General features: G+C 38.0%; 1 protein-coding gene across 1 annotated transcript in view; it reads right to left on the bottom strand.

Moving 5' to 3' along the window:
• Positions 1 to 17,880: 17,880 nt before the first annotated feature.
• LOC123560855 (vascular endothelial growth factor receptor 1-like) overlaps positions 17,881 to 26,306 on the bottom strand; it is a 100,451-nt gene continuing 92,025 nt past the window's right edge. The window contains exon 11 of the mRNA XM_053516837.1: positions 17,881 to 18,032. Within this exon, the coding sequence (XP_053372812.1) occupies positions 17,881 to 18,032 (152 nt within the window). The remainder of the gene's footprint in view (positions 18,033 to 26,306) is intronic.

The raw sequence follows: 26,306 nt of genomic DNA, 5'->3' as shown, positions 1-26,306 counted from the left end.
GATAATTTGAACAATCTTGGTAGAGGACCACTAGATGATGCTACATACCAAATATCAAAGCCCTAGGACCTGTGGTTTTGGACAAGAAGATTTTCAGTTTTCCCTATATAAGTCTATATAAACCATGTGACCCCCAGGGCAGGGCCATATTTGACCCTAGGGGGATAATTTGAACAATCTTGGACAGATGCCTGACGGTGAGCGATCACAATAGCTCACCCTGAGCCTTTGGCTCAGGTGAGCTAAAAACGCGGCTGACTGGGGGTCGAGTTGTAGGATTCACTCATCATTGATTAAAGGGCATAAGTTCAAGTCCCGGAACCGACCATGCCTCTTTAGTTAAAAACAAGAGGACCATGATGGTCCTGAATCACTCACCTGTTCCCACATGACCCAGTTCTGAGTATGACGTCGTTTTTTCTATTATTTGACATAGAGACCTAGTTTTTGAGCTCATGTGACCCAGTTTTGAACTTGACCTAGATATTATCAAGATAAAAATTCTGACCAATTTTTATGAAGATCCATTTAAAAATATGGTCTCTAGAGGGGTCACAAGGTTTTTCTATTATTGACCTAGTTTTCGAAGGTAAGTGACCCTGTTTTAAACTTTACCTAGATAACATCAAGGTGAACATTTTCACTAATTTTCATGAAGATCTCATGAAAAATATGGCCTCTAGAGAGGTCACAAGGTTTTTCTATTTTTATACCCACTGGCCTAGTTTTTGACTGCACGTGACCCAGTTTCGAAACTTGACCTACATATCATCAAGGTGAACATTCAGATCAATTTTCATGAAGATCCATTGAAAAATATGGCCTCTAGAGAGGTCAAAATATTTTTCTAATTTTAGACCTACTGACCTAGTTTTTGATCGCAATTGACCCAGTTTCAAACCTGACCTAGATATCATCAAGATGAACATTCAGACCAACTTTCATACAGATCCCATGAAAAGTATGGCCTCTAGAGAAGTCACAAGGTTTTTATATCATCTGACCTACTGACCTAGTTTTTTAGGGCACGTGACCCAGTTTCAAACTTGACCTAGATATCATCAAGGTGAACACTCTGACCAATTTTCATGAAGATCCATTCAAGGGTATGGCCTCTAGAAAGGTCACAAGGTTTTTCTATTTTAAGACCTACTGACCTAGTTTTTGATCGCAGTTGACCCAGTTTCAAACTTGACCTATATATCATCAAGATAACGTTTTTTCATTATTTGACCTACTGACCTACTTTTTGATGGCACGTGACCCACTTTCGAACTTGACCTAGATATCATCAAGATGAACACTTTGACCAATTTTTATGGAGATCCATTCACAAGAATAGCCTCTAGAGAGGTCACAAGGTTTTTCTATTTTAGACCTACTGACCTAGTTTTTGACCGCACATAACCCTGTTTCGAACTTGACCTAGATATCATCAAGGTGAACATACAGACCAACTTTCATACAGATCCAATAAAAAATATGGCCTCTAGAGAGGTCACAAGGTTTTTCTATTATTTGACCTACTGACCTAGTTTTTGATGGCACATGACCAACTTTCGAATCTGACCTAGATATCATCAAGGTGAACATTCTGACCAATTTTCATGAAGATCTTTGAAATATATGGCCTCTAGAGAGGTCACAAGGTTTTTCTATTTTTAGACCTACTGACCTAGTTTTTGAAGGCACGTGACCCAGTTTCGAACTTGACCTAGATATCATTAAGATGAACATTCTGACCAACTTTCATAAAGATCCCATGAAAAATGTGACCTCTAGAGTGGTCACAAGCAAAAGTTTATGGACGGACGGACGGACGACGGACACCGCGCGATCACAAAAGCTCACCTTGTCACTTTGTGACAGGTGAGCTAAAAAAAAAATATTGTAAGTGGACAAAAGAAGGATCTACCAAATAAATCTGTTGACATAAATGAAATTTCAGATCAGTATCTTCATTAGTTATGGAGATATAACAATTTTAATTTGAAATAAAGGGAGGCTATTTGACATAAAATCAGTCCATAGTTATCTACCCTGATTGTTTCAGTCCAACTAATAACAATAATGAAATTTCAAATAAGTCCTGTAAGTACTTACTGATATAAATCCATTTTGATTACAATCAGGGGAGGTAATCAGATATAAAATAACTCTGGAACCTATGATTGGATCTGATTTGTCATGGCATCCAAGATTTATTGTTGTTGAAGATATTTTGGAAGTTTGTATCAAATCAAACCATAAATGAAGTCTCTATATGGCTGCAAAAGCCAAAATAGCCAATTTTGGACCTTTAAGGGGCCATAACTCTGGAACCCATGATGGAATCTTGCCAGTTAAAAAAAGGAAGCAAGATCTTGTGGTGATACAAGTTGTGTGCAAGTTTGGTTTTAAAAACAAATCATAAATGAAGCTGCTATTGTGCAGACAAGGTCAAAATAGCTAATTTTGGCCCTTTTAGGGGCCATAACTTATCTGGCCGGTTCAAAAAGGAACCAATATCTTATGGTGACACAAGTTTTGTGCAAGTTTGATTAAATTCAAATCCTAAATGAAGCTGTTATTGTCCAGACAAGATCAAAATAGCTAATTTTTGGCCTTTCAGGGGCCATAACTCTGGAACCCATAATGGGATCTGGCCAGTTCAAGAAAGGAACCGAGATCTTATGGTGATACAAGTTGTGTGCAAGTTTGGTTAAAATAAAATCATAAATGAAGCTGCTATTGTGCAGACAAGGTCAAAATAGCTAATTCTGGCCCTTTCAGGAGCGTAACTCTGGAACCATAATGGAATCTGGCCAGTTCAATAAAGGAACAAGATCTTATGGTGATACAAGTTGTGTGCAAGTTTGGTAAAAATCAAATCATAAATAAAGCTGCTATTGTGCAGACAAGGTCAAAATAGCTAATTTTGGCCCTTTCAGGGGCCATAACTCTGGAACCATAATGGGATCTGGCCAGTTCAAGAAAGGAACCGAGATCTTATGGTGATAAAGTTGTGTGCAAGTTTGGTTAAAATAAAATCATAAATGAAACCACTATCGTGCAGACAAGAAATTGTTGACGCACGGACGCACTGACGACGGAAGAAGGGTGATCACAAAAGTTCACCTTGTCACTATGTGACAGTGAGCTAAAAAGGGAAGTAATATTATTGCAAGTGAACAAAAGAAGGATCTGCGAAATAAAAACAAAAGAACTGCAATGCAACGCAATGGAGCAATATACACACAAAAACAAAGTCATATGACCTTTGACCCCTAAGTGTGACTTTGACCTTGAAGTGAGTCATCCAAAACATGTGCTCTGCATGTCGTTTCGATGAGGTGAACATTTGTGTCATGTTTCTTGGAAATCCTTCAAGGGGTTCAAGTGTTACAGAGCAGAGGGAAATTACTAACCAACAGACAGACAGACGGACACCGAGGCAATAACATAATACGTCCCCTTTGGGCGTATAAATAGGAATCAAGATCTTATGGTGATAAAAGTTGTGTGCAAGTTTTGGTTAAAATCAAATCATAAATGAAACTGCTACTGTACAGACAAGGTAAAAATAGCTAACTTTGGCCCTTTCAGGGGCCATAACTCTGGAACCCATTAAGGATTCTAGCTGGTTCAAGAAAGCAACTGAGATCTTATGGTGACACAAGTTTTGTGCAAGTTTGATTAAATTCAAATCATAAATGAAGCTGCTATTGTGCAGACTAGGTCAAAATAGCTAATTCGGCCCTTCAGGGGCCATCACTCTAGAACCCATAATGGAATCTGGCAAGTTCAAGAAAGGAACCGAGATCTTATGGTGATACAAGTTGTGTGCAGTTTGGTAAAATCAAATCATAAATAAAGCTGCTATTTGCAGACAAGGTCAAAATAGCTAATTTTGGCCCTTTCAGGGGCCATAACTCTGGAACCAATAATGGATCTAGCCAGTTCAAGAAAGGAACTGAGATCTTATGGTGATACAAGTTGTGTGCAAGTTTGGTTAAAATAAAATCATAAATGAAACCACTATCGTGCAGACAAGAAATTGTTGACGCATGCATGTACACAAATTTTGGCCCTTTAAGGGGCAATAACTCTAGAACCCATGATGGGATCTTGCCAGTTTTCAAAAGGAACCGAGATATCATGCCAATACAAGTTTTGTACAAGTTTGATTAAAATTGCTTGCAAAATGTGGTCTCTATCATGTTCACAAGAAATTGTGGACGGACAGACGGACGAAGGGTGATCACAAAAGCTCACTCTGTCACTATGTGACAGGTGAGCTAAAAAGTAGGTCAGTAGGTCAAGGTCAAAGTCAAGTGAACCCTAATTACTTGGGGTTATCAGGTTATTATAATAAAACTGTGTAGGAAATATGATCAGAAAATTTTAAGGTATTTTTTCCTATATAACTGATATAAAAAGTGACCCCCCCGGGGCATGGCCTCTTTTCACCCCAGAGGTATTATTTAGTTTATACTAATTTGTTTTAGCTCGATTGTGATGAAAGCTTCAAGCTTATTGGAACCACTCTCGAGTCCGCTTCCTGGAAAAACCAGTACTGGTGTCATGTGAGAAGTCATGGTCGTGACCCCAATGGGGCTCGAACCCACGACCCCTGGATTGAGCGGCCGACACCTTATCCACTAGACCACCGCTCAAAAGGTATTATTTGAATAATCTTGTTAGAGAACCACTAGGCAATGCTACATACCAAATATCAAAGGCCTAGGCCTTGAACTTTCAGACAAGAAGAATTTTTTTTTCTTTTTAAATTCCTATATAAGTCTTTGTAAAACTTGAGACCCCCGGGGTGGGGCCACTTTTCACCCCAGGGGTGATAGTTTGAACAATCTTGGTAGACCCCATAAGACAATGCTACATACCAAATATCAAAGGCCTAGGTCTTGCGGTTTCAGACAAGAAGATTTTTAAACTTTTTTCCTACATAAGTCTAAGTAAAATTGGGACCCCCTGGGCGGGGCCTCTTTCCATCTGAGGGTAATAATTATTGGTAGAGGACCACCAGGCAATTCTACATACCAAATATCAAAAGCCTAGGTCTTGTGGTTTAAGACAAGAAGATTTGTAAATTTTTTTCCTATACAAGTCTATGTAAAACTTGGGACCCCTGGGGCGGGGCCTCTTTTCATCCCAGGGGCATAATTTGAAAAATCTTGGTAGAGGACCACTAGATGATGTCATAAACCAAATATCAAAGCCTTAGGCCCTGTGGTTTTTGACAAGAAGATTTTCAAAGTTTTTCTCTATATAAGTCTATGTAAACCATGTGACCCCCAGAGCAGGGCCATATTTGACCCTAGGGGGGAAATTTGAACAATCTTGGTAGAGGACCACTAGATGATGCTACATACCAAATATAAAAGCCCTAGGAACTGTGGTTTTGGACAAGAAGATTTTCAGTTTTCCCTATATAAGTCTATATAAACCATGTGACCCCCAGGGCAGGGCCATATTTGACCCTAGGGGGATAATTTGAACAATCTTGGACAGATGCCTGACGGTGAGCGATCACAATAGCTCACCCTGAGCCTTTGGCTCAGGTGAGCTAAAAACGCGGCTGACTGGGGGTCGAGTTGTAGGATTCACTCATCATTGATTAAAGGGCATAAGTTCAAGTCCCGGAACCGACCATGCCTCTTTAGTTAAAAACAAGAGGACATGATGGTCCTGAATCACTCACCTGTTCCCACATGACCCAGTTCTGAGTATGACGTCGTTTTTTCTATTATTTGACATAGAGACCTAGTTTTTGAGCTCATGTGACCCAGTTTTGAACTTGACCTAGATATTATCAAGATAAAAATTCTGACCAATTTTTATGAAGATCCATTTAAAAATATGGTCTCTAGAGGGTCACAAGGTTTTTCTATTATTGACCTAGTTTTCGAAGGTAAGTGACCCTGTTTTAAACTTTACCTAGATAACATCAAGGTGAACATTTTCACTAATTTTCATGAAGATCTCATGAAAATATGGCCTCTAGAGAGGTCACAAGGTTTTTCTATTTTTATACCCACTGGCCTAGTTTTTGACTGCACGTGACCCAGTTTCGAAACTTGACCTACATATCATCAAGGTGAACATTCAGATCAATTTTCATGAAGATCCATTGAAAAATATGGCCTCTAGAGAGGTCAAAATATTTTTCTAATTTTAGACCTACTGACCTAGTTTTTGATCGCAATTGACCCAGTTTCAAACCTGACCTAGATATCATCAAGATGAACATTCAGACCAACTTTCATACAGATCCCATGAAAAGTATGGCCTCTAGAGAAGTCACAAGGTTTTTATATCATCTGACCTACTGACCTAGTTTTTTAGGGCACGTGACCCAGTTTCAAACTTGACCTAGATATCATCAAGGTGAACACTCTGACCAATTTTCATGAAGATCCATTCAAGGGTATGGCCTCTAGAAAGGTCACAAGGTTTTTCTATTTTAAGACCTACTGACCTAGTTTTTGATCGCAGTTGACCCAGTTTCAAACTTGACCTATATATCATCAAGATAACGTTTTTTCATTATTTGACCTACTGACCTACTTTTTGATGGCACGTGACCCACTTTCGAACTTGACCTAGATATCATCAAGATGAACACTTTGACCAATTTTTATGGAGATCCATTCACAAGAATAGCCTCTAGAGAGGTCACAAGGTTTTTCTATTTTTAGACCTACTGACCTAGTTTTTGACCGCACATAACCCTGTTTCGAACTTGACCTAGATATCATCAAGGTGAACATACAGACCAACTTTCATACAGATCCAATAAAAAATATGGCCTCTAGAGAGGTCACAAGGTTTTTCTATTATTTGACCTACTGACCTAGTTTTTGATGGCACATGACCAACTTTCGAATCTGACCTAGATATCATCAAGGTGAACATTCTGACCAATTTTCATGAAGATCTCATGAAATATATGGCCTCTAGAGAGGTCACAAGGTTTTTCTATTTTTAGACCTACTGACCTAGTTTTTGACCACGTGACCCAGTTTCGAACTTGACCTAGATATCATCAAGGTGAACATTCTGACCAATTTTCATGAAGATCTTGTGAAATATATGGCCTCTAGAGAGGTCACAAGGTTTTTCTATTTTTAGACCTACTGACCTAGTTTTTGATGGCACGTGACCCAGTTTCGAACTTGACCTAGATATCATCAAGATGAACATTCTGACCAACTTTCATAAAGATCCACAAAAAATGTGACCTCTAGAGTGGTCACAAGCAAAAGTTTACGGACGGACGCACGCACGGACGACGGACACTGCGCGTTCACAAAAGCTCACCTTGTCACTTTGTGACAGGTGAGCTAAAAAGTCGGTAATTTCTTACAGAATATGTGAGTCTAACTAATTTGATGCGATCCTAGGAAAAAGTCACTGAGAAGAAATTGTCATCGCTGCCGATTTGGGTTTAAATGCTGATTTTGTTGCGAATATAAATTCAAATAAAACTTACTTTCTCATTAATTTATGTAAAAATTATCATAATTCCCAAAAATAAAAAATATCTGGAGATTTAAACTCATGTATGTTCTTAACACAATTAACTTTACACATATATGCTTAAGCAATAAAACTAATAATGACGGTGTTCTTTAATTGATTTATCCTCAATTATTTTGGTCCTTTTAGATTGCCAGTCACAAATATAAAACAAACTAAACGTCGAATTATTTTGACTTATGTGAGTTTATAACTGGTTCTTTTGAACAAAAAACGGCTTGTAAATAACTGAAATAGTGTTTAAACGACTTCAAATAAATAGTAGATAAATACACATACACGTAAACCCCACCGAGAAAAAAGTAAAATAAACAAGAGGGCCATGATGGTCCTATATCGCTCACCTGGTTAAATGGCTGTTATGAAGATTTGCATTTAAGCTTGACCCCGGGGTCATGATTTGAACAAACTTGGTAGAGATCCACTAGGCAATGCTACAAACCAAATATCTAAGCTCTAGGCCTTCTAGTTTATTTCTAGACATTTTTTGGAAGATTTTCCTATGTACAATCAAGTAACCCCGGGGGCGGGGCCAATTTGATGCCGGGGGTCATGATTTGAATAAATTTTGTAGAGGTCCACTAGGCAATGCTACATGTCAAATATCTAAGCTCTAGGCCTTCTGGTTTATTTTTAGAAATTTTTTGAAGATTTTCCGATGTACAATTAAGTTACCGCTGGGGAGGGGTCAATTTTACCCCGGGGGTCATGATTTGAACAAAGTTTGTAGAAGTCTTCTAGGCAATGTTACATATCATATAGCTAAGATCTAGGCCTTCTGGTTTACTTTTAGCAAATTTATGAAGATTTCCCTATGTACAATCAAGTAACCCCATGGGGCTGGGTCAATTTGACCCTGGGGGGTCAAGATTTAAACAAATTTTGTAGAGGTCCATGGCATCTCTGAAAATTTCTAATCTCTACCCTTCTGGTTTTTTTTTTAGAAAATTTTGAAATTTTTCTATGTACAATCAGTACCCCAGGGGGCGGGTAAATTTTGCCCCGGGGCCTATTTGAACAAATTTTAGAAGTCTACCAGGCAATGCTACACGTAAAATTCTAGGCCTTCAGGTTTATTTTTAAAAAATTTTTCCTATGTAAATAAAGTGCCCCCTGGGGCGGGGTAAATTTTTCCCCCGGGGGGAAATTTTGAAAAAATTTTTGTAGGGTCCACTAGGAAAATACTACATTTTAAAATATTAGTTTGGGCCCTTTCTGGTTTTTTTTTAAAAAAATTTTGAAGCTTTTCCTTTTAAAAATAAGTGCCCCCTTGTTTATGCTCATTAGTGGCCCAAATTTTTCCCCCGGGGATTTGTTTTAAAAAATTGTGAGGTCCACTAGGCAATGCTCTCAAATTCTAAGCTTGGGCCCTTCTGGTTTTTTTTTTAAAATTTTTTTTTGAAGTTTTTTCCATAGAAATCATGAAAAATCAGTGACCCGGGGGCGAGGTCAATTTTTTGACCCAGGGTCATGATTTGGCCCAATTTTAGGGGGGGTCCCTGGGAAATGCTACATTCAAATACAACTCTAGGGCCTTCGGGTTTTTTGAAAAAAGATTTTTTGTTTTTCCCTATGTAAAATCATTACCCTTGGGGGGGGGTAAATTTTTTGACCCCGGGGTCTGATTTGAACAAATTGGTAGGGGTCCACGGGAAAATGCTTACACCAATATCAAACTCTAGGGCTTCTGGTTTTTGGGAAAAAGTTTTTTTTTTTTGGTTCCCCATGGCAACCGTTCGCTGAATTCAATTCTTTAACATTTTTGTGAGTTTCCCCAAAAGAACTTTTTCCTGTAAATTTGGGTAAAATTTGGGCCTAGGGGTTTTATGAGGAGTTCGTTTAAAGAAAAAATTTACGGAGGGAAAAACGGCCCCCGGACAAGGGCCCGGACGGTGATGTCAATCTCACCCACCTTTGGCCGGTGAGCTAAAAACTAGATCTAAAAAAACTACATCTATAATTTTTTTTATTTGTGATAGTTAACTATGGAAGTTCTGCAGAGTTTGTTTAAACAAATTAATCAGTATTAGGTTGACAATTGTTACAAGTTTTTAAATGATCAGCTCTACCTTTTTTAAAAAACCCTTTAAAACCTTGGGGTTGAAATTTATCGAAAAACAATTGTCATAAAAAAACAAAACAAAGCTTCCGAAGAAGCGCGCTGACTTTCTCATGCTTCTCTAAAACTAAGCTTTGCCAGAAAAAAAAATTTCCAATTTAAAAAAAGGGACAAAATTCGTAAAAAATTAAAATCAGAGTTATGGGTTGTTCTCCGGGTGTGACTTTGATAGAAAAAAACTTTTTTTGAGTTTCAAGTCAAAAGCTTTAATAAAAAAAGGATATTTGATTTTATCAATTTTTAAAAAAAAAAATTCAATTTAAAAAGGGGCATATTCTGTAAAAATTTCAAATCAGAGTTATGGGTTTGTGTCTCCTGGGTGACTTGATGTAAATAATATTTTGAGTTAAAGTCAAAAGCTTTAATAGTAACAGAGATATTTGACTTTACAAAATTTTAAAAAAAATTCTTAAAAAGGGGCAAAAATTTGTCAAAATTCAAATCAGAGTTAGGGGAGTTTCTCCTGGTGTGACTTTGAGGGTAAAAAAGTTTTTTAATTTTAAAGTCAAAAGTTTTGAAGTAACGAGATTTTGCTTTATAAAAGGGGGCTATTTTGCAAAATTAAATAGGTTAGGGGGATTGTTTTTTTTTTTATGTAGATTTTAATGGTAAAAAGTTTTAATTTTCAATCAATAGCTTTGACAGTAACAGAGTATTTACTTTATCAAAATTTAACCCAAAAAAATTTAATTTAAAAAGGGCAAAATTCTGTCAAAATTCAAACAATTTAGGGGGATTTTTTCCCCTTGGGTAGCTTTGTTTAAAAATATCTTTTTTAAGTTTCAATCAAAAATTTGATAGTAACAGAGATATTTATTTATCAAAACTTTAACCAACGGCGAGGGCGATCCCGAGCGGACACCACGCGGGGGCGGGTGCAAAGCTCTACATTTTCTTGAAAGTCAGCAAAAAATCTTTTTTCCATTGGACGTACCGTATTTTCCCAATTAAGGCCCCCCCTCAAATTAACGCCCCCCCCTTTTTGGGGGGGGGAAAAAAAAAGTCAAAAAGAACGGAAAAATACACCTACCTCATTTTTTCAATCCCTGTAAAAAAGTAATTTCAGTCTAATCCAATGTATTAAAAATTAAACCCTTTTAAACGTCATGTACGGTGTCCCAAAAAAATTTGTACAAGTCGGGACGTATCCAATCATCAAACAGAAAATTAAACGGAAATACAAAAGGTGTCAAAACCCTTGACATTGTGTATTGGGGGCTATTACTCCCGATGTACTAACGAAAATGTTATCAGGGAACCGCTGTTTTTGGTTTATGACGTATGTGTATGCGCGGCGTGTCAAAAAACACGAGTATCGTACCGTATTTAAAAGCATAAAGCCCCCACGCTTTTAAAAGGATCCAAATATTGTTTTTTGGGGGGAAAAAAACAACAAGAAAAAACCTTTACGCTGTTTGAAAGATGTTTTTTTAATTTTGTAAAATTTTTTATTTTTTTTTTTTTACCTCAAATAAAAGCCCCCCCCTTTGGAAAATTTAAAGCCCCCCGGGGCGTTTAAAACGGGGGGAAAATACGGGAGTTAAATTTTTTGGGATTTTTCTTTTAAAAAAACCCTATCCATTATCACCTTATTGTACTTTACAAAGATGCATGAATAAAAGGGCACTTTTAACTCTTTTCACGAGAAGGAAGAAAAATTTTTTGCAGTGGGGCGTCTTACCTGTCGGATTACTCCAAAAAAAGTTTAATTTTCCCCCGTTTTTGGCGTAAACAAGAACTCTATCGATTTCAAAAAAATTGAAAGGGGGAATTTTTCGCAAAAAAGTATTTACCTTTTACCCCCAGTGTACCTTTACCTTTAAACAGTCAAACCGAAAAATGCGCTCTGCACATCGTTCGGTGTGTTTGTCCAGTTTCTTTTTAAAACCTTCATAGTTTAGAAATACCAAGCGGACACAAACAAATGATATACCTTTTTTACCCCCAAGTGTGACCCGACCTTGAATCCAAAACATGCGCTTGCACGGTCTTGGTATGGGGAAAAATTGTGTCAAGTTTCTTAAAATCTTTAAAGGGGTTCAAAAAGTTACAGAGTGGACATGAAATTGCTAACGGACGGACAGCGACGGACCCCGGGGGATAACATAATACGTCCCCTGGGGGTTTAATAATAAAACCTTCCCATTAAAAGACTTTCCTTTAAAACAGTAGTTTGTGGCGGAATCTTAATTTTTTTGTCCAGAGATTAGTCCCAAAGGGGTTTTACTGTCTCTATGGGTATATTTATCATAAAAAATAGCCATACTTTTTATGTTTTTGTTGTAAGGCTTGAAACAAACAAAAAAATTTTTTTTTCAAAAATTCCTCAAGTCACAAAATTTTTCCCAATTTTTTTAAAAATCTTAAAATTTTAAAAGTGGGTTTTCTAAACCCATATCATACAGCTTTATTAGATTCCCCTTTAGTAACTCCTGTTGAAACCAACCCCCAGTTTGCATACTCCCCCCTTAAACAACCAAAAAACCTAGGGCCCCTAACGATAAAAATTCATGTAAAGTTAATAAGATATTAAACTAGAATTTAACATGACAAGAGGGTCATGATGCCCTATATTAAACCCCTGTTTCACTTAGCCTTGGAATCATCAAATAAAATTCTACCAAAATTCATGAGGATAGGGTTATAAATGTGGGCCCCTGCGTGTTAACAACTTTTCCTTCGATTTTAGTGGTGACCTAGTTTTTGACCCCCTTCCAAGTTTAAAGTTGGCCTAGGTCTAAACATCAAGTAAAAATTCTTACCAAGTTTCAAAAGATGGCATAATTGGGCCCCTACATGTTAAAAAGCTTTTCCTTTTTTTGAACCCTGCCTATTTTTTTACCCACCGACCCATTTCAAACTTGGCCTTAAAAAACCCAAAATAAACATTTTTGACTAAATTTCATGAGGGAAGGGGGCATAAAGTGGCCCCAAGATGTTTAAAAAGCTTTTTTCCCTTTTATTTGATCGGTACCTAGTTTTTGTCCCCATATGCCCCCATTTTCGAACTTGGCATAGGAATAATCAAGAAAAACCCTTCTCACCAAGTTTCATGAAGGTAGGGTCATAAATGTTGCCTCTAGGTTTTAAACAAGCTTTTGATTTGACTGGTGACCTAGTTTCTGACCCCACATGACCCAGTTTCAAACTTGGCCTAGAGATCATCAAGATAAACATTCTTGGCAAGTTTGTATAAATCAAAGCATAAACGAAACCTCTACATGGCTGAAAGAGCCAGACTAAAATTTAACCCTTTCAGGGACAGAAAACTCTGGGACCCATGATGGAATCTAGCCGATTTTAAAAAGGGAACCAAGATCTTATTGTGACTTAAGTTGTGTGTAAGTGTGGTTAAAATTCGAATGCAAAATGTCACTTCTACCCATATTCACAAGGTAAAAATTAATAAATTTTTTGGCTCTTTCAGGGGCCGTAACTCCAAAAATTATGATTAGATATAACCGATTCATCATGGAATCCAAGATCAAATTGTTGTTAAATTTAATTTTGCAAGTTTGTATCAAATCAAACCATAAATTAGGTTTCTATACGGGTCTGATGATAACCCAAACAAAAAAATGAGGTTTTTTCAAGTAACTTTTTTATTTCTGCAAATTGTAATCAAAGGTCGGTATCAAAATAAAGCTTAAAATTTGCTAAAAATTTACATAATTCAAAATTTTTATTTTAAGCAAACTCACACGAAGTGAGGCCCGAAAGGGTTTTTTAAAATGGGGACTAAATGAACGTTGACCGATGATAAATTTGACCACTTTGTCATTTACAAAATTTTCTTCGTATTATTATACTTGGAAACTTTCCAAAAGCTGCAAACAGTCATTCCGACAAGTATGAAAGTGACCCAATTTCCGGCCTTCATGTTTCGGCAGTGAGCATGCGCAAAAAAAACCTTTTCCCCAGTAATTTTGGATCAATCTTTGTATACAATAAATGTAGTCATTTATTTATACAGATATTTACCAATTTTTTTTTTTTGTTTACACCAGTTGGTGTTGTAAGTGGAAACTATTAGATGGGTTCTCTGTTTCTCATGTTATTAAATAACCGATGTGCAATCAAATATTTCCAAGTGGTTGGTCCGACTTTAATCTCTGTCCAGGTTGTCCAAGGTGTCGACTTTATCATCTGTCCGGTTATCATCAGTAACCATTATGCTGCAAAAGCCACAATCTCAACTCTGGGTCTGACTGAAAACAAGAGGGCCATTAAGGCCCTGTATCCTCACCTGACCTATTGACCTAAAATCATCAAGATTAAATTCTGACCAGTTTCATGTAAGAGATTTCATAATAAGTGTTAACTAGCTTTTTCCTTGAGTTGACCCGTGACCTATTTTTTGACCCAACATGACCCTCAGATTTCGAACTTGACCTAAAGATCATCAAGTTTAACTTCTGACTAAGTTTCATGAAGAACGTCATAAATGTGGCCTCTAGAGTGTTTTACAAAACGCTTGTCCTTTATTTAACCTAGTGACCTAGTTTCTGACCCCAGCTGAGGACCAGATTTACAGCTGACCTAAAGATCACAATATAAACATTCCGACCAGTTCATTAAGATAATGGTCATAAATGTTGGCCTCTCGTGTTAATTACGCTTTGTCTTTGATTTGACCTGGTGACCTAGTTTTTGATCCATCCTGATCCAGATTCGAACTTTACTAAAGATCATCAAGTTAACGTTCTGACTAAGTTTCATGAAGATACATCCTAATGTGGCCTCTAGTTTGTTAACAGCTTTTTCCTTGATTTGACCTAGTACCTAGTTTTTGAACCCAGCTTACCCAATTAAACTTGGACCTAAAGATCACCGAGAACACGCTGACCAATTTTCATTAAGATATGGTCATAAATGTTGCCAACTACAGTGGTAATTCGCTTTCCTTTGATTTGAAACTCGGTGACCTAGTTTTTTGATCCACATGACCCAGATTCGGAACTTGACCTTGGATCATCAATCTTAACATTCTTGACCAAGTTTCATGAAGATAGATGTCATAATGCGGCATCTACAGTGTTAAAAAGGCTTTTCCTTTGATTTGACCTGTACCTAGTTTTTGACCCCAGATTACCCAATTCAAACTCGTCCAAGACTTTATTAAGGATAACACTCTGACCTCACGTTTCATTAAGATTGACCAAAAGGGTGACCTCTAACGTTTAACAAGCTTTTCCATTGATTTTGACTGAAGACCTGGTGACCTAGATTTTGAACCCCAGATGACCCATAATCACAACTCGTAAAAGATTTTATTTTATGTAACATTCTGACTCCAAGTTTCATTAGATTGGGCCAAAATTGTGACCCTCTAAGTGTTAACAAGTTTCTTTTTCCTTTATTTGACCTGGTTACCTAGTTTTTTGAACCCCAGATTACCCAATATCCGACCATCCAAGATTTTATCGAGGGTAATTACTCTTCTGACTAAGTTTCATTAAGATTGTGCCAAACATGTGCACCTCTAAGTGTTAACAGTCAATTGTTGACGACTGAACGGACGGACGACGGACGCCGGAACACAGGGTGGATCACAACGCTCTCACCTTTGGTGAGCACTTCGTGCTCAGGTGGTAAAAATCCAGACAAATCCCAACTGCATAACTTCACATGCTGAATAATATTCCTATGATGTTTCATGCCCCTATGTATATACTTTTTAGAATGTGCGACACAACTTTTATGCCTTTTTTTTATGCTATTTTTATTAAGTCAAAGCCATAACTCTGGTCTGCTAGTCATGGCCTTTAACCCTGTCGGACTGTTTCGAGATAAAAATTAAAACCCCTGTGCACTGCTTCTCATGCTGAATATCAATCCTGTGATATTTGATGAACTCTGGTCCATACTTTTTTGATATATGAACGACAAATCTGGACAGACGTAGGACAAGGCAACTCAAAGTACCCCACCCCCTCCCCCCCATAAAATTTTGCGGCGCCAGTAAAAACTCAATGAGTGAATAACTTATCAGGTGTCTTCATGATTGATTTAGTGAAACAATGCTCACGTGCCTGGCGCAGCACAAAAGCCTAACTTCCATTAATGTTTTTTTTGTATGCTTGTTGTTTTGGATTACTCAAAATCATGGTTTAAATCCAGAACTCCTGGTAACTCTGTTTAAAGATTCAATTTGTAGGAACTTTAACAGTAATACTTCTTAATTCGGCACTTATCTGGCAAGGAACAACATACTGAAGTGAACACTGAAAGGATTTCCTTTGCTTTGTTTGTTTTTTATGTTAACGCCCGTTTTTAAACAGTATTTCAGTATGTAACGGCAGACAACTGTTAACTACCCAGTGTACGGATTCTGTACCAGTGAACCTGTTCCCCTCAAGTAAACTGCCAACGTTAAAATCCCCACATGATCAGAGTGGATGACGAATGATCCAGACACAATGTCTTTAATCCAATTGTCACGGAGACTCATACACCGTCGCCAGGTCTCGAACTCTCGACCATGTGATCCATGATATATTTCCTATTGAAGATAACGAGCGGCTATTTCTTTGCTATCAAGGGACTAATACAACATATCCATCTTTGATGTCTATTTGGACTATAAATAATTGAGTTTCTGTTTCTATTACAGATCTGGTTGCAGATCCGTTCTGGGCCATCCCGTAATGATATCAATGGATCGCCCAGCATGGTCCACACTAAATGCCGCACGCATTAGTTTATAATGTGTATAATATTACGACTAAATGTTAGGGTTAGTATCACCATGGTTACAAAATATATACATTTATATTTTTCTTTCAAAATGCTTGAATCCGGTATATACGCGGAGTCTGTAAATATATCACACACATGCGTACCAGATTGTTTTAGTCACAGCCGTAAATAAAGCCAACTCAATTTATAGTCTGAATTGGTGTACTCTTCATATTTCTTATCAAATTCGCGTAGGTCACGTGATTGTAAGTGGTTTCACGCGCGTTACCGGGTAATATGCTCTTGGGAGTAGTGTACATAGTTCCTAGTATAGCATACTTTGAGCCTTAGGTCCAGACGACAGAGCATGTGTGGGGGTGTCAGTTGCGATGCGTGGGTGTGGGCCCAGATGATCACGTGCTGCGCTACGGTTGTGTGGAGTGCTGCGGACATTATTCTAGCGACGAAGTGTTCCTCCTCTTTCGTGTGTCCGGCGCGATTATCGTAATTTGTCAGGACTGGGATACTATTGTCGACCATGTCTCTACACTTACATCCGATGGCGATATATTCATAATACTACCTGTTTCTGACTTAACTCGCGCGACCATGGACAAAAAAAAAATGCGATACGTAAGGTGGGACCATGGGGACCGGGAACACGAAAAGCTACACTGTGACAAAAGGTCAGCATTTCACAAAAAAATGCAGACACTCAGAAATAAACAGATTGTAAAGAAAAGTAAGTCTAATTGGTGCTAGGGACCTTACACTAGAAGCCAAAGTACGAAAAGCACCAAACCTTAAATAGAATCGTATATTCCAAGTTCATGGTTACCAGCGAAAGAGCTCACTATAGAGAGATCTTGCTTCTAACACTTTCTACGATCTCCGTACTGCAGTTAAATCTTCTGAGATCATTTTCAAACCAGATATTACTTTTTAAAGTCCTTTACTTCTACTTCTTCTCATGAAGGAATTATGTTTGGCAAATTAGTGGTGGTAATTATAATAATCATAAACAAGCCAGCCTTTACATAATAATTGTAACCTACTCTGTCTCAACAATAAAATCTACTTTAACTATGAACTTACCACTTTAAGTAAAGCAGCCAATTCAGAGGCACAGTTTTTTGTTATCTGACTACATTAAAGCTACCGTTACTATGACTTACCACTTTTCAAGTAAAGCAGCCAATCATAGGCACAGTTTTTTTTATCTGACTACATTCAAAGCCCTCTTCTTGAACTTATGAACTTACCACTTCAAGTAAAGCAGCCAAGCAGAGGCACAGTTTTTGTTATCTGACTACATTATAAGCAACATTAAATATGTAACTACCACTTCAAGTAAAGCCAGCCAATCAAGGCACAGCACAGTTTTTGTTATCTGCTACATTAAAAAGCTACTTGAACTTTGCACTTACACTTCAAGTAAAGCAGCAATCAGAGGCACAGTTTTTTTGTTATCTGACTACAATTAAAGCACATGAAAATATGAACTTACCCCTTGCAAATAAAGCAGCCAATCAGATGCACAGTTTTTTTTATCGTGTCCTTACATTTAAAAGCACTTGAACTATAACTTCCACTTCCCGTGAACAGCCATCAAAGCAAGACATTTGGGTGTGTTGTATAGCTTTCATCACTTCTAGTTCTGCAAGGTAAAATCGCCTCTCTTCTTTCTCCGTCGCTTCAGCTAATGAATATAAATCATTGAAAAGTGTTTACAAACATTTAAACTAGTTCGAACTGGAAATATCTTTCATTTCCATTCTGGTATTCATATCAAGCCGTTTTTTTAACAGGCTGTAGCAATAAGAGCTAGAATCATAAATTGCGTAAAACACAAGACCGCCATTTTCTCCTATTCTAAATATTTCTATCTGTCTGTTATACTTAAACAGAGAGGACCATGATGGCCATATCTGCTCACCCTGAAGTTCAGTTGCTTTTGCTTGCTAAAACATCTTTCCCGCTCTCGCTAAGCTTCGGCCAAACAAAAACTAGGTATCCAAGGTAGGTTCATGGTACAGATTATCCTCCCTTGATAACTACTCAAATCTGTTAAAAAAAAAATTTAAACCGGTAGTTCCAAACCGCGTGCTGGTAGCTCAAACAAGAAAGTAAGTCGTAATCAGGTAAAAATATTAACAAGAGGGCCATGAAGGCCCTGTATCGTCACCGACTTAACTGATAAAGACCATCAAGATTTAAACATTTGACCAAGTGTCATTAAGAATGGCCATGAAGTGGCCTCTATAGTGTTAAGTAGCTTTTTCTTTGATCTGACCCAATGACCAGTTTTTTATCCGACCGGACCCAGATGGAAACTGACTCGACAGTTCACCAGATTAACAGTCTGACCAAGTTTCATCATTACGATATGGTCATAATGTGGCCTCTAGAGTTTAACTGAGCTTTGCCTTTGGATTTGACCTGGTGACCTACTTCATTGACCCCACATGACCCATATTCGAAACCTGACCTAAAAATCATCAAGATTAAACATTCTGACTGAGTTTCATGAAGATACAGTCTAATGTGGCCTCTAGAGTGTTAACAGCTTTTCCTTTGATTGATCTGGTGGACCTAGTTTTTTTTTTGACCCACATGACCCATTTCGAACTTGACCTAAAATCATCAAGATTACATTCTGCCAAGTTTCATGAAGATACAGTCATAAATGTGGCCTCTATCAGTGTTAACAAGCTTTTTTCCTTTGATTTGACCTGTTGACCTATTTTTGACCCCAGAGGACCCCAATATCAAACTCGTCCCATATTTTATTGAGTGTAAACATTCTGACCAAGTTTCATAAGATTGGACCAAAATTGTTACCTCTAGAGTGTTTAATCAACTGCTTTTCTTTCATGACTCTGCCTTACCGAGGTTTGTCTCCTAGTTTGCTTGTGCGGCCCTCCCATCCGGTCCGGGCTCTGTGATCTCCTGTATGCAGAATCCATTTGTCCAAGATGTTTGTTATTGAAGTGGGTAATCATTTGGACCATGCCGCTTCTTTTCAATTAGTCAGATGGGCCAAATTTGTGACCTCTAGAGTTTTTTAAAAACAGTCAATTGTTGACGACGAGCGACGGACCAGGGGATCCACAAAGTTCAACTAAGTGAGGCAAAAATTAGTATTGAAGTCTGTACAAAGTAAAAACTGGTCCAAATTTCTATGCTGTGCCTTTAAAACAAGAGGGCCAAGAATGGCCTTAGGTCGCATCACCTGGAGAAAAACACCATAACATACCATAACAGTGTAACACAATGTTTGACATAGTGATTTCAGGAAAAAAATAGCGACCCATATCAATTAAATTCTAGCAAAAATTTTGAGTATAGATAAGTTATTTTCTTTGATTGACCCAGTGACCTAGTTTTTTTGACCCTAGATGACCGCATATTCCGAACTGATCTAATATTATCAAGGCTAATCATTCTGGACCATTTCATGAAGATCTTTGAAAAATTATCAAGGCAAACCATTCTGACCAGGATTTTTAATAAAATGCGCAGTGAAGAATGCAGCCCCTAGTGCATACACAGGTTTTTCCCTTGATGTTGACCCGTGTCCTCGTTTTTAAACCCAGATAACCCATATTCGCAACCTGAACCTATAATTTCATTAAGTCTATCATTCTGACAAATTTCATGAAGATCATTTGAAAAAATTAAGCCTCTATGCATACCCAGGTTTTTCTGTCGTGATTTAACTAGTGCCTACTTTTTGACCCAGTCCCCCTATTAAGAACTTGACTAGATTCATCAAGGCATCATCTGACCAAATTTCATGATGATAATTGAAAATCAGCCTATTGCATCAGAGGTGTTTTCTGTGATCTGACCTAGCACCTATTTTTGATCCAGATGGATTCATATCAAACTTAACGGTAGATTTTATCAGCAATCATTCTGACCAAATTTCCTGAGATCAATCGAAAAATACAGCCTCTATCGCATCACAATGTTGTTCTTTGACTATTTGACCTATTTACCTACTTTTTGCCCCAGATGACCCATATTCAAATTGACCTAGATTTTTATCAGGCAATCAGTCCTGACTGTCTTACTTAATTTCAGGAAGATCAATTGAACACTAGAAATTGCTTTTGTAAAAGCGTATGTCTCCCCCAATGCCAAGTCCTATAGCAGATCAATAATGGTCAGGAGCGAAAGTCAAGAACCTGATGGTTGGCTGCAATAGGATCATCTTACTTGGCCTGTCCAGTCATCCCGCTAATTTCAACACTCTTGGCTATTGGTTCTCAGTCACTGTTCGGCTCCTGTGACCTTGAACCTGTGATCAAGTGACCGCAAAAGAAATAGGGGTCATCTACTCTGCATGTCCACTCATCCTATTAAGTTTCAACATTCTAGGTCAAGTGGTTCTCAAGTTATTTTCCGGAAATGATTTTACATGACCAGGCTCCTGTGACTTTGACCTTTAATAGAATGACCCAAAAATCAATAGGGGTCATCTACTCTGCATGTTCAATCATCCTATGAAGTTTCAACATTCTGGGTCAAGAGGTTCTCAAGTTATTGATCGGAAATGGTTATCAATGTTCAGGCCCCTGTGACCTTGACCTTTAACGGAGTGACCCCAAAAACAAAAAATAGGGGTCATTTACTCTGCAGGAACAATCATCCTATGAAGTTTCAACATTCTGGGTCGAGAGGTTCTCAAGTTATTGATTGGAAACGTTTTTCGATGTTCAGGCCCCTGTGACCTTGACCTTTAACAGAGTGACCCCAAAATCGATAGGGGTCATCTACTCTGCATAACCAATCATCCTATTAAGTTTCAACATTCTGGGTCAAGTGGTTCTCAAGTTACTGACCAGAAATGGTTTTCAATGTTCAGGCCCCTGTGACCTTGACCTTCAACAGAGTGACCCCCAAAATCAATAGGGGTCATCTACTCTGCATGACCAATCATCCTATGAAGTTTCAACATTCTGGGTAAAGTGGTTCTCAAGTTATTTATCAGAAATGGTTTTCCATGTTCAGGCCCCTGTGACCTTGACCTTCAACGGAGTGACCCCAAAATCAATAGGGGTCATCTACTTTGCATGACCAATCATCCTATGAAGTTTCAACATTCTGGGTCAAGTCGTTCTTGAGTTATTGATAGGAAATGGTTTTCCATGTTCAGGCCCCTGTGACCTTGACCTTTAAAGGAGTGACCCCAAAAATAATAGGGGTTGTCTCCTCCATAAGCCCTACCAACATATGAAGTTTGAAAGTTCTAGGTCAAATGGTTCTCCAGTTATTGCTCGGAAATGAAGTGTGACGTACGGACAGGGCAAAAACAATATATCTTCCCCAGAGGGGGGGAGACATAATAACTGAGATATAGTGAAAATACAACAAAATTAAACTTAAATTCTAAGTAAAAGGGGACATAATTCATGAAAACTTGGTGTCAGAGTTGTGCACCTTATGTCACATGATGTGGGTGATAAGGTGGAACATCTATTTTAAGTTTGAATCAAATCCATTTAGTAATAACTGAGATAATAGATTTCGCGACGCGACCCGAAATCACCTTATACACACTTTGGAGCCACCTTTGAAACCACTTTTAAGTAACGTCCTATGATAAAGTCCGGGTATATCCTATTGTTTGCGCATGCGCAATCCTTTTTGGCGCGAATCGCCATTTTGTAAATTATCTTCCCTTTGCAAGGAGTTGTCCCCCTTGTCCGCCATCTTGAAAATCAGGCGATCGTCTAGGTAGGTCGGTGTCGATGTAAACATTACCCCGTATGGATTATCCTATGTAATCCGTACCCCACCCACTTGTTTTTTATAGGTGAAGGGTCCAAATTCTTCGACCCCTTATGGGGACCGGAAGTCCAAACCGGGTGTGGTTCTAGACACTAGGGTGTCATACCGGAGGATCCACCGAAGGGTTTTCTCCTGGCCCGTCTCATTTCCGGTAGACCCCTTTCCCTATGTTCAAGCTCAAAACCTAACTCTTTTATTGTTGGTCCGATTTTGAAAATTCCAACGGACTTCCATAGTAACATGTGTCAGTAAGACACTTTTTTGCAGTCCTTTTTAGGGTAGGATCAAGATGTTCTCAAGTTATTGATCGGAAATGATTATCAATGTTCAGGCCCCTGTGACCTTGACCTTTAACGGAGTGACCCCAAAAACAGTAAGGGTCATATACTCTGCATGAACAATCATCCTATATAGTTTCAACATTCTGGGTCGAGAGGTTCTCAAGTTATTGATCATAAACGGTTTTCCATGTTCAGGCCCCTGTGACCTTGACCTTTAACAGAGTGACCCCAAAATTGCTAGGGGTCATCTAGTGTGTATGACCAATCATCCTATGAAATTTCAACATTCTGGGTCAAGTAGTACTCAAGTTATTGATCGGAAATAGTTTTCAATGTTCAGGCCCCTGTGACCTTGACCTTTGACGGAGTGACCCCAAAAACAATAGGGGTCATCTACTCTACATGACCAATCATCATATGAAGTTTCAACATTCTGGGTCAAGTGGTTCTTTAGTTATTGATCGGAAATGGTTTTCAATGTTCAGGCCCCTGTGACCTTGACCTTTGACGGAGTGACCCCAAAAACAATAGGGGTTGTCTACTCCAGCAGCCCTACAACCCTATGAAGTTTGAAGGTTCTAGATCAAATGGTTCTCCAGTTATTGATCGGAAATGAAGTCTGACGTACGGACGGACGGACGTTTCTACATATGGATACTTATGTGGCTACTCTTTTGTTCTCTCTATTGTTCTTTTAGCCAGATAAGAGAAAAATAGCCACATAAAAGCCTTACGGAATGAATGACATCAAAGAAAAAGTACAGTTACCTATTGTTCCTATAGCCACCTAAGTATGCAAATGTGAGCTCGGACCGACGGACAGACGGACAGGGCAAAAACAATATGTCTCCCCAGAGGGGGGAGACATAAATATAGCCTCTATCGCATACACAAAGTTTTTCTTTGATTTGACCTAGTGACCTAATTTTTGACCCCAGATGACCCATATTCAAACTTGACCTAGATTTCATCAATGTAATCAATTTGACTAAATTTCATGAAGATCAATTGAAAAATACAGCCTCTATCGCATACACAAGGTTTTTCTTTGATTTGACCTAGTGACCTAGTTTTTGACCCCAGATGACCCGTTTTCGAACTCGGCCTAGATTTCATCCAGGTTATTATTCTGACCAAAATTCATGAAGATTAATTGAAAAATACAGCCTCTATCGCATACACAAGGTTTTTCTTTGATTTGACCTAGTGACCTAGTTTTTAACCCCAGATGACCCGTTTTCGAACTTGCCCTAGATTTCATCAAGGTAATCATTCTGACCAAAATTCATGAAGATTAATTGAACAAGAGTGTCATGATGACCCTGAATCGCTCACCTGAGTATACTGAACCAAATGTTTCAAATGGCAAACTGATGCTAAAATATTAACAAGAGCTGTCGGATGACAGCGCGCTCGACTATTCAAAAAATTGATTGAAGAATGGGGTCAAAATATTACCATAGATTTTCAGAAAAAAGAAAAAAAGGATTAAACACAAAAATGTTCCTGTACTTGTGAAATTTGATTAGTCTTGCACTAAATGGGAATGTGTGACCATGATGGCAAATATGTTGTTATGTTATATATGTTAGGCAAAATATGGACTTGTATGGAAAATTTAACAAATTTCCAAGTCCAAAAAGGACCATAATTCAGTCAAAATAGTTGACAGAGTTATGTACTCTTGCCTACAGATGGAAATCATGATGATAAACAAGTGTTTAAAGTTTAAAAGCCACAGTTCAAATAATTTTGACAAAACGCTGACTTGTAAGAAAACCTGAACAAATTTCAAAGTTCAAAAAGGGCCATAATTCAGCCAAAATAGTTGTCAGAGTTATGTACTCTTGCCTACAGATGGAAATCATGATGATAAACAAGTGTTTAAAGTTTAAAAGCCATATGTCAAATAATTTTGACAAAATGTGGACATGTACGAAAATAGAATCAATTTCCAAATCCAAAAAGGGCCATAATTCAGCCAAAATAGATGACAGAGTTATGTACTCTTGTCTACTGATAGAGACTATTATAATGAACAAGTTATAAAAGTTTCAAAGCCATATGTCAATCACTTTACACAAAATATGAACTGGTACGAAAAACTTAACCAAGATTTCTAAGTCAAAAGGGGCCATAATTCAGCCAAAATCCTTGATGGAGTTATGTACTCTTGCCTATAACTGAACATGGTAATGGTTAACAAGTGTTGAAAGTTTCAAAGCTTTATCTCAAAAGATTTTGTCAAAATGTGGACTGGTACGAAAAACTTAACCAAGATTTCTAAGTAAAAAAGGGGCCATAATTCAGCCAAAATCCTAGATGGAGCTACGTTCTCTTGCCTATAACTGGACATGGTGATGGTAAACAAGTGTTGAAAGTTTCAAAGCTTTATCTCAAAAGACTTTGTCAAAATATGAACCAGTACGAAAAACTTAACCAAGATTTCTAAGTCAAAAGGGGCCATAATTCAGTCAAAATTCTTGACAGAGTTATGTACTCTTGCCTACAACTGGACATGGTGATGGTAAACGCCGTTTTGTGTAGGATAACTCTACTTATTCTTCGAATAATCGAGCTTAAAAGTAGATCAGGTCACATTTATGGTCACTGAAAGACAGTTTAAAGACTGTACATGTCATCCAAATTTCAAGGCTGGATCTTAAACTAGAGTGGTCACAAGCAAAAGTTTACGCTTGGACACAGGGACGACATAGACCTACTGACCTAGTTTTTGATCGCAGTTGACCCAGTTTCGAACTTGAACTAGATGTCATCAAGATGAATATTCAGACCAACTTTCATACAGATCCCATGAAAAATATCGCCTCTAGAGAGGTCACAAGGTTTTTCTATTATTTGATCTACTGACCTAGTTTTTGATGGCAGTTGACCCAGTTTCGATTTTGAACTAGGTATCATCAAAGTGAACATTCTGACCAATTTTCATGAAGATCCATTGAAAAGTATGGACTCTAGAGAGGTCACAAAGTTTTTCTATTTTTAGAACTACTGACCTAGATTTTGACCGCACCTGACCCCGTTTCAAACTTGACCTAGATATCATCAAGGTGAACATTTTGACCTATTTTCATAAAGATCCATTGAAAAGTATGGACTCTAAGAGAGGTCACAAGTTTTTTCTATTTTTAGTCCTACTGACCTAGTTTTTGACCACACGTAACCCAGTTTCAAATTTGACCTAGATATCATCAAGGTAAATACTATGACCAATTTTCATGAAGATCCATTGAAAAATATGGCTTCTAGGGAGGTCAGAAGGTTTTTCCATTATTTGACCTACTGACCTAGTTTTTGACCGCACGTGACCCAGTTTCGAACTCGACCTAGACATCATCAAGGTGAACATTCCGACCAATTTTCATGAAAAGCCATTGAAAAGTATGGCCTCTAGAGAGGTCACAAGGTTTCTCTATTTTTAGACCTACTGACCTAGTTTTTGACCGCACGTGACCCAGTTTCATACTTGACCTAGATATCATTAAGGTAAACATTCTGACCAATTTTCATGAAGATCCATTGAAAAATATGGCCTTTGGGAGGTCACAAGGTTTTTCTATTATCTGACCTACTGACCTAGTTTTTTACCGCATGTGACCCAGTTTCGAACTTGACCTAGATATCATCAAGGTGAACATTCTGACCAACTTTCATAAAGATCCCATGAAAAATGTGACCTCTAGAGTGGTGTCAAGCAAAAGTTTACGCATGGAAGGACGGACGGACGCTGCGCGATCACAAAAGCTCACCTTGTCACTTTGTGACTGGTGAGCTAAAAATACAGCCTTTATCGCATACACAAGGTTTTTCTTTGATTTGACCTTGTGACCTAGTTTTTGACCCCAGATGACCCATTTACGAACTCGGCCTAAATT

This window comes from Mercenaria mercenaria, chromosome 10, assembly GCF_021730395.1.
Source record: "Mercenaria mercenaria strain notata chromosome 10, MADL_Memer_1, whole genome shotgun sequence".
NCBI classification, from domain to species: Eukaryota; Metazoa; Mollusca; class Bivalvia; order Venerida; family Veneridae; genus Mercenaria; species Mercenaria mercenaria.
The sequence above is the reverse complement of the archived record's forward strand: the minus strand, read 5'-3'. Positions and strand labels throughout refer to the sequence as shown.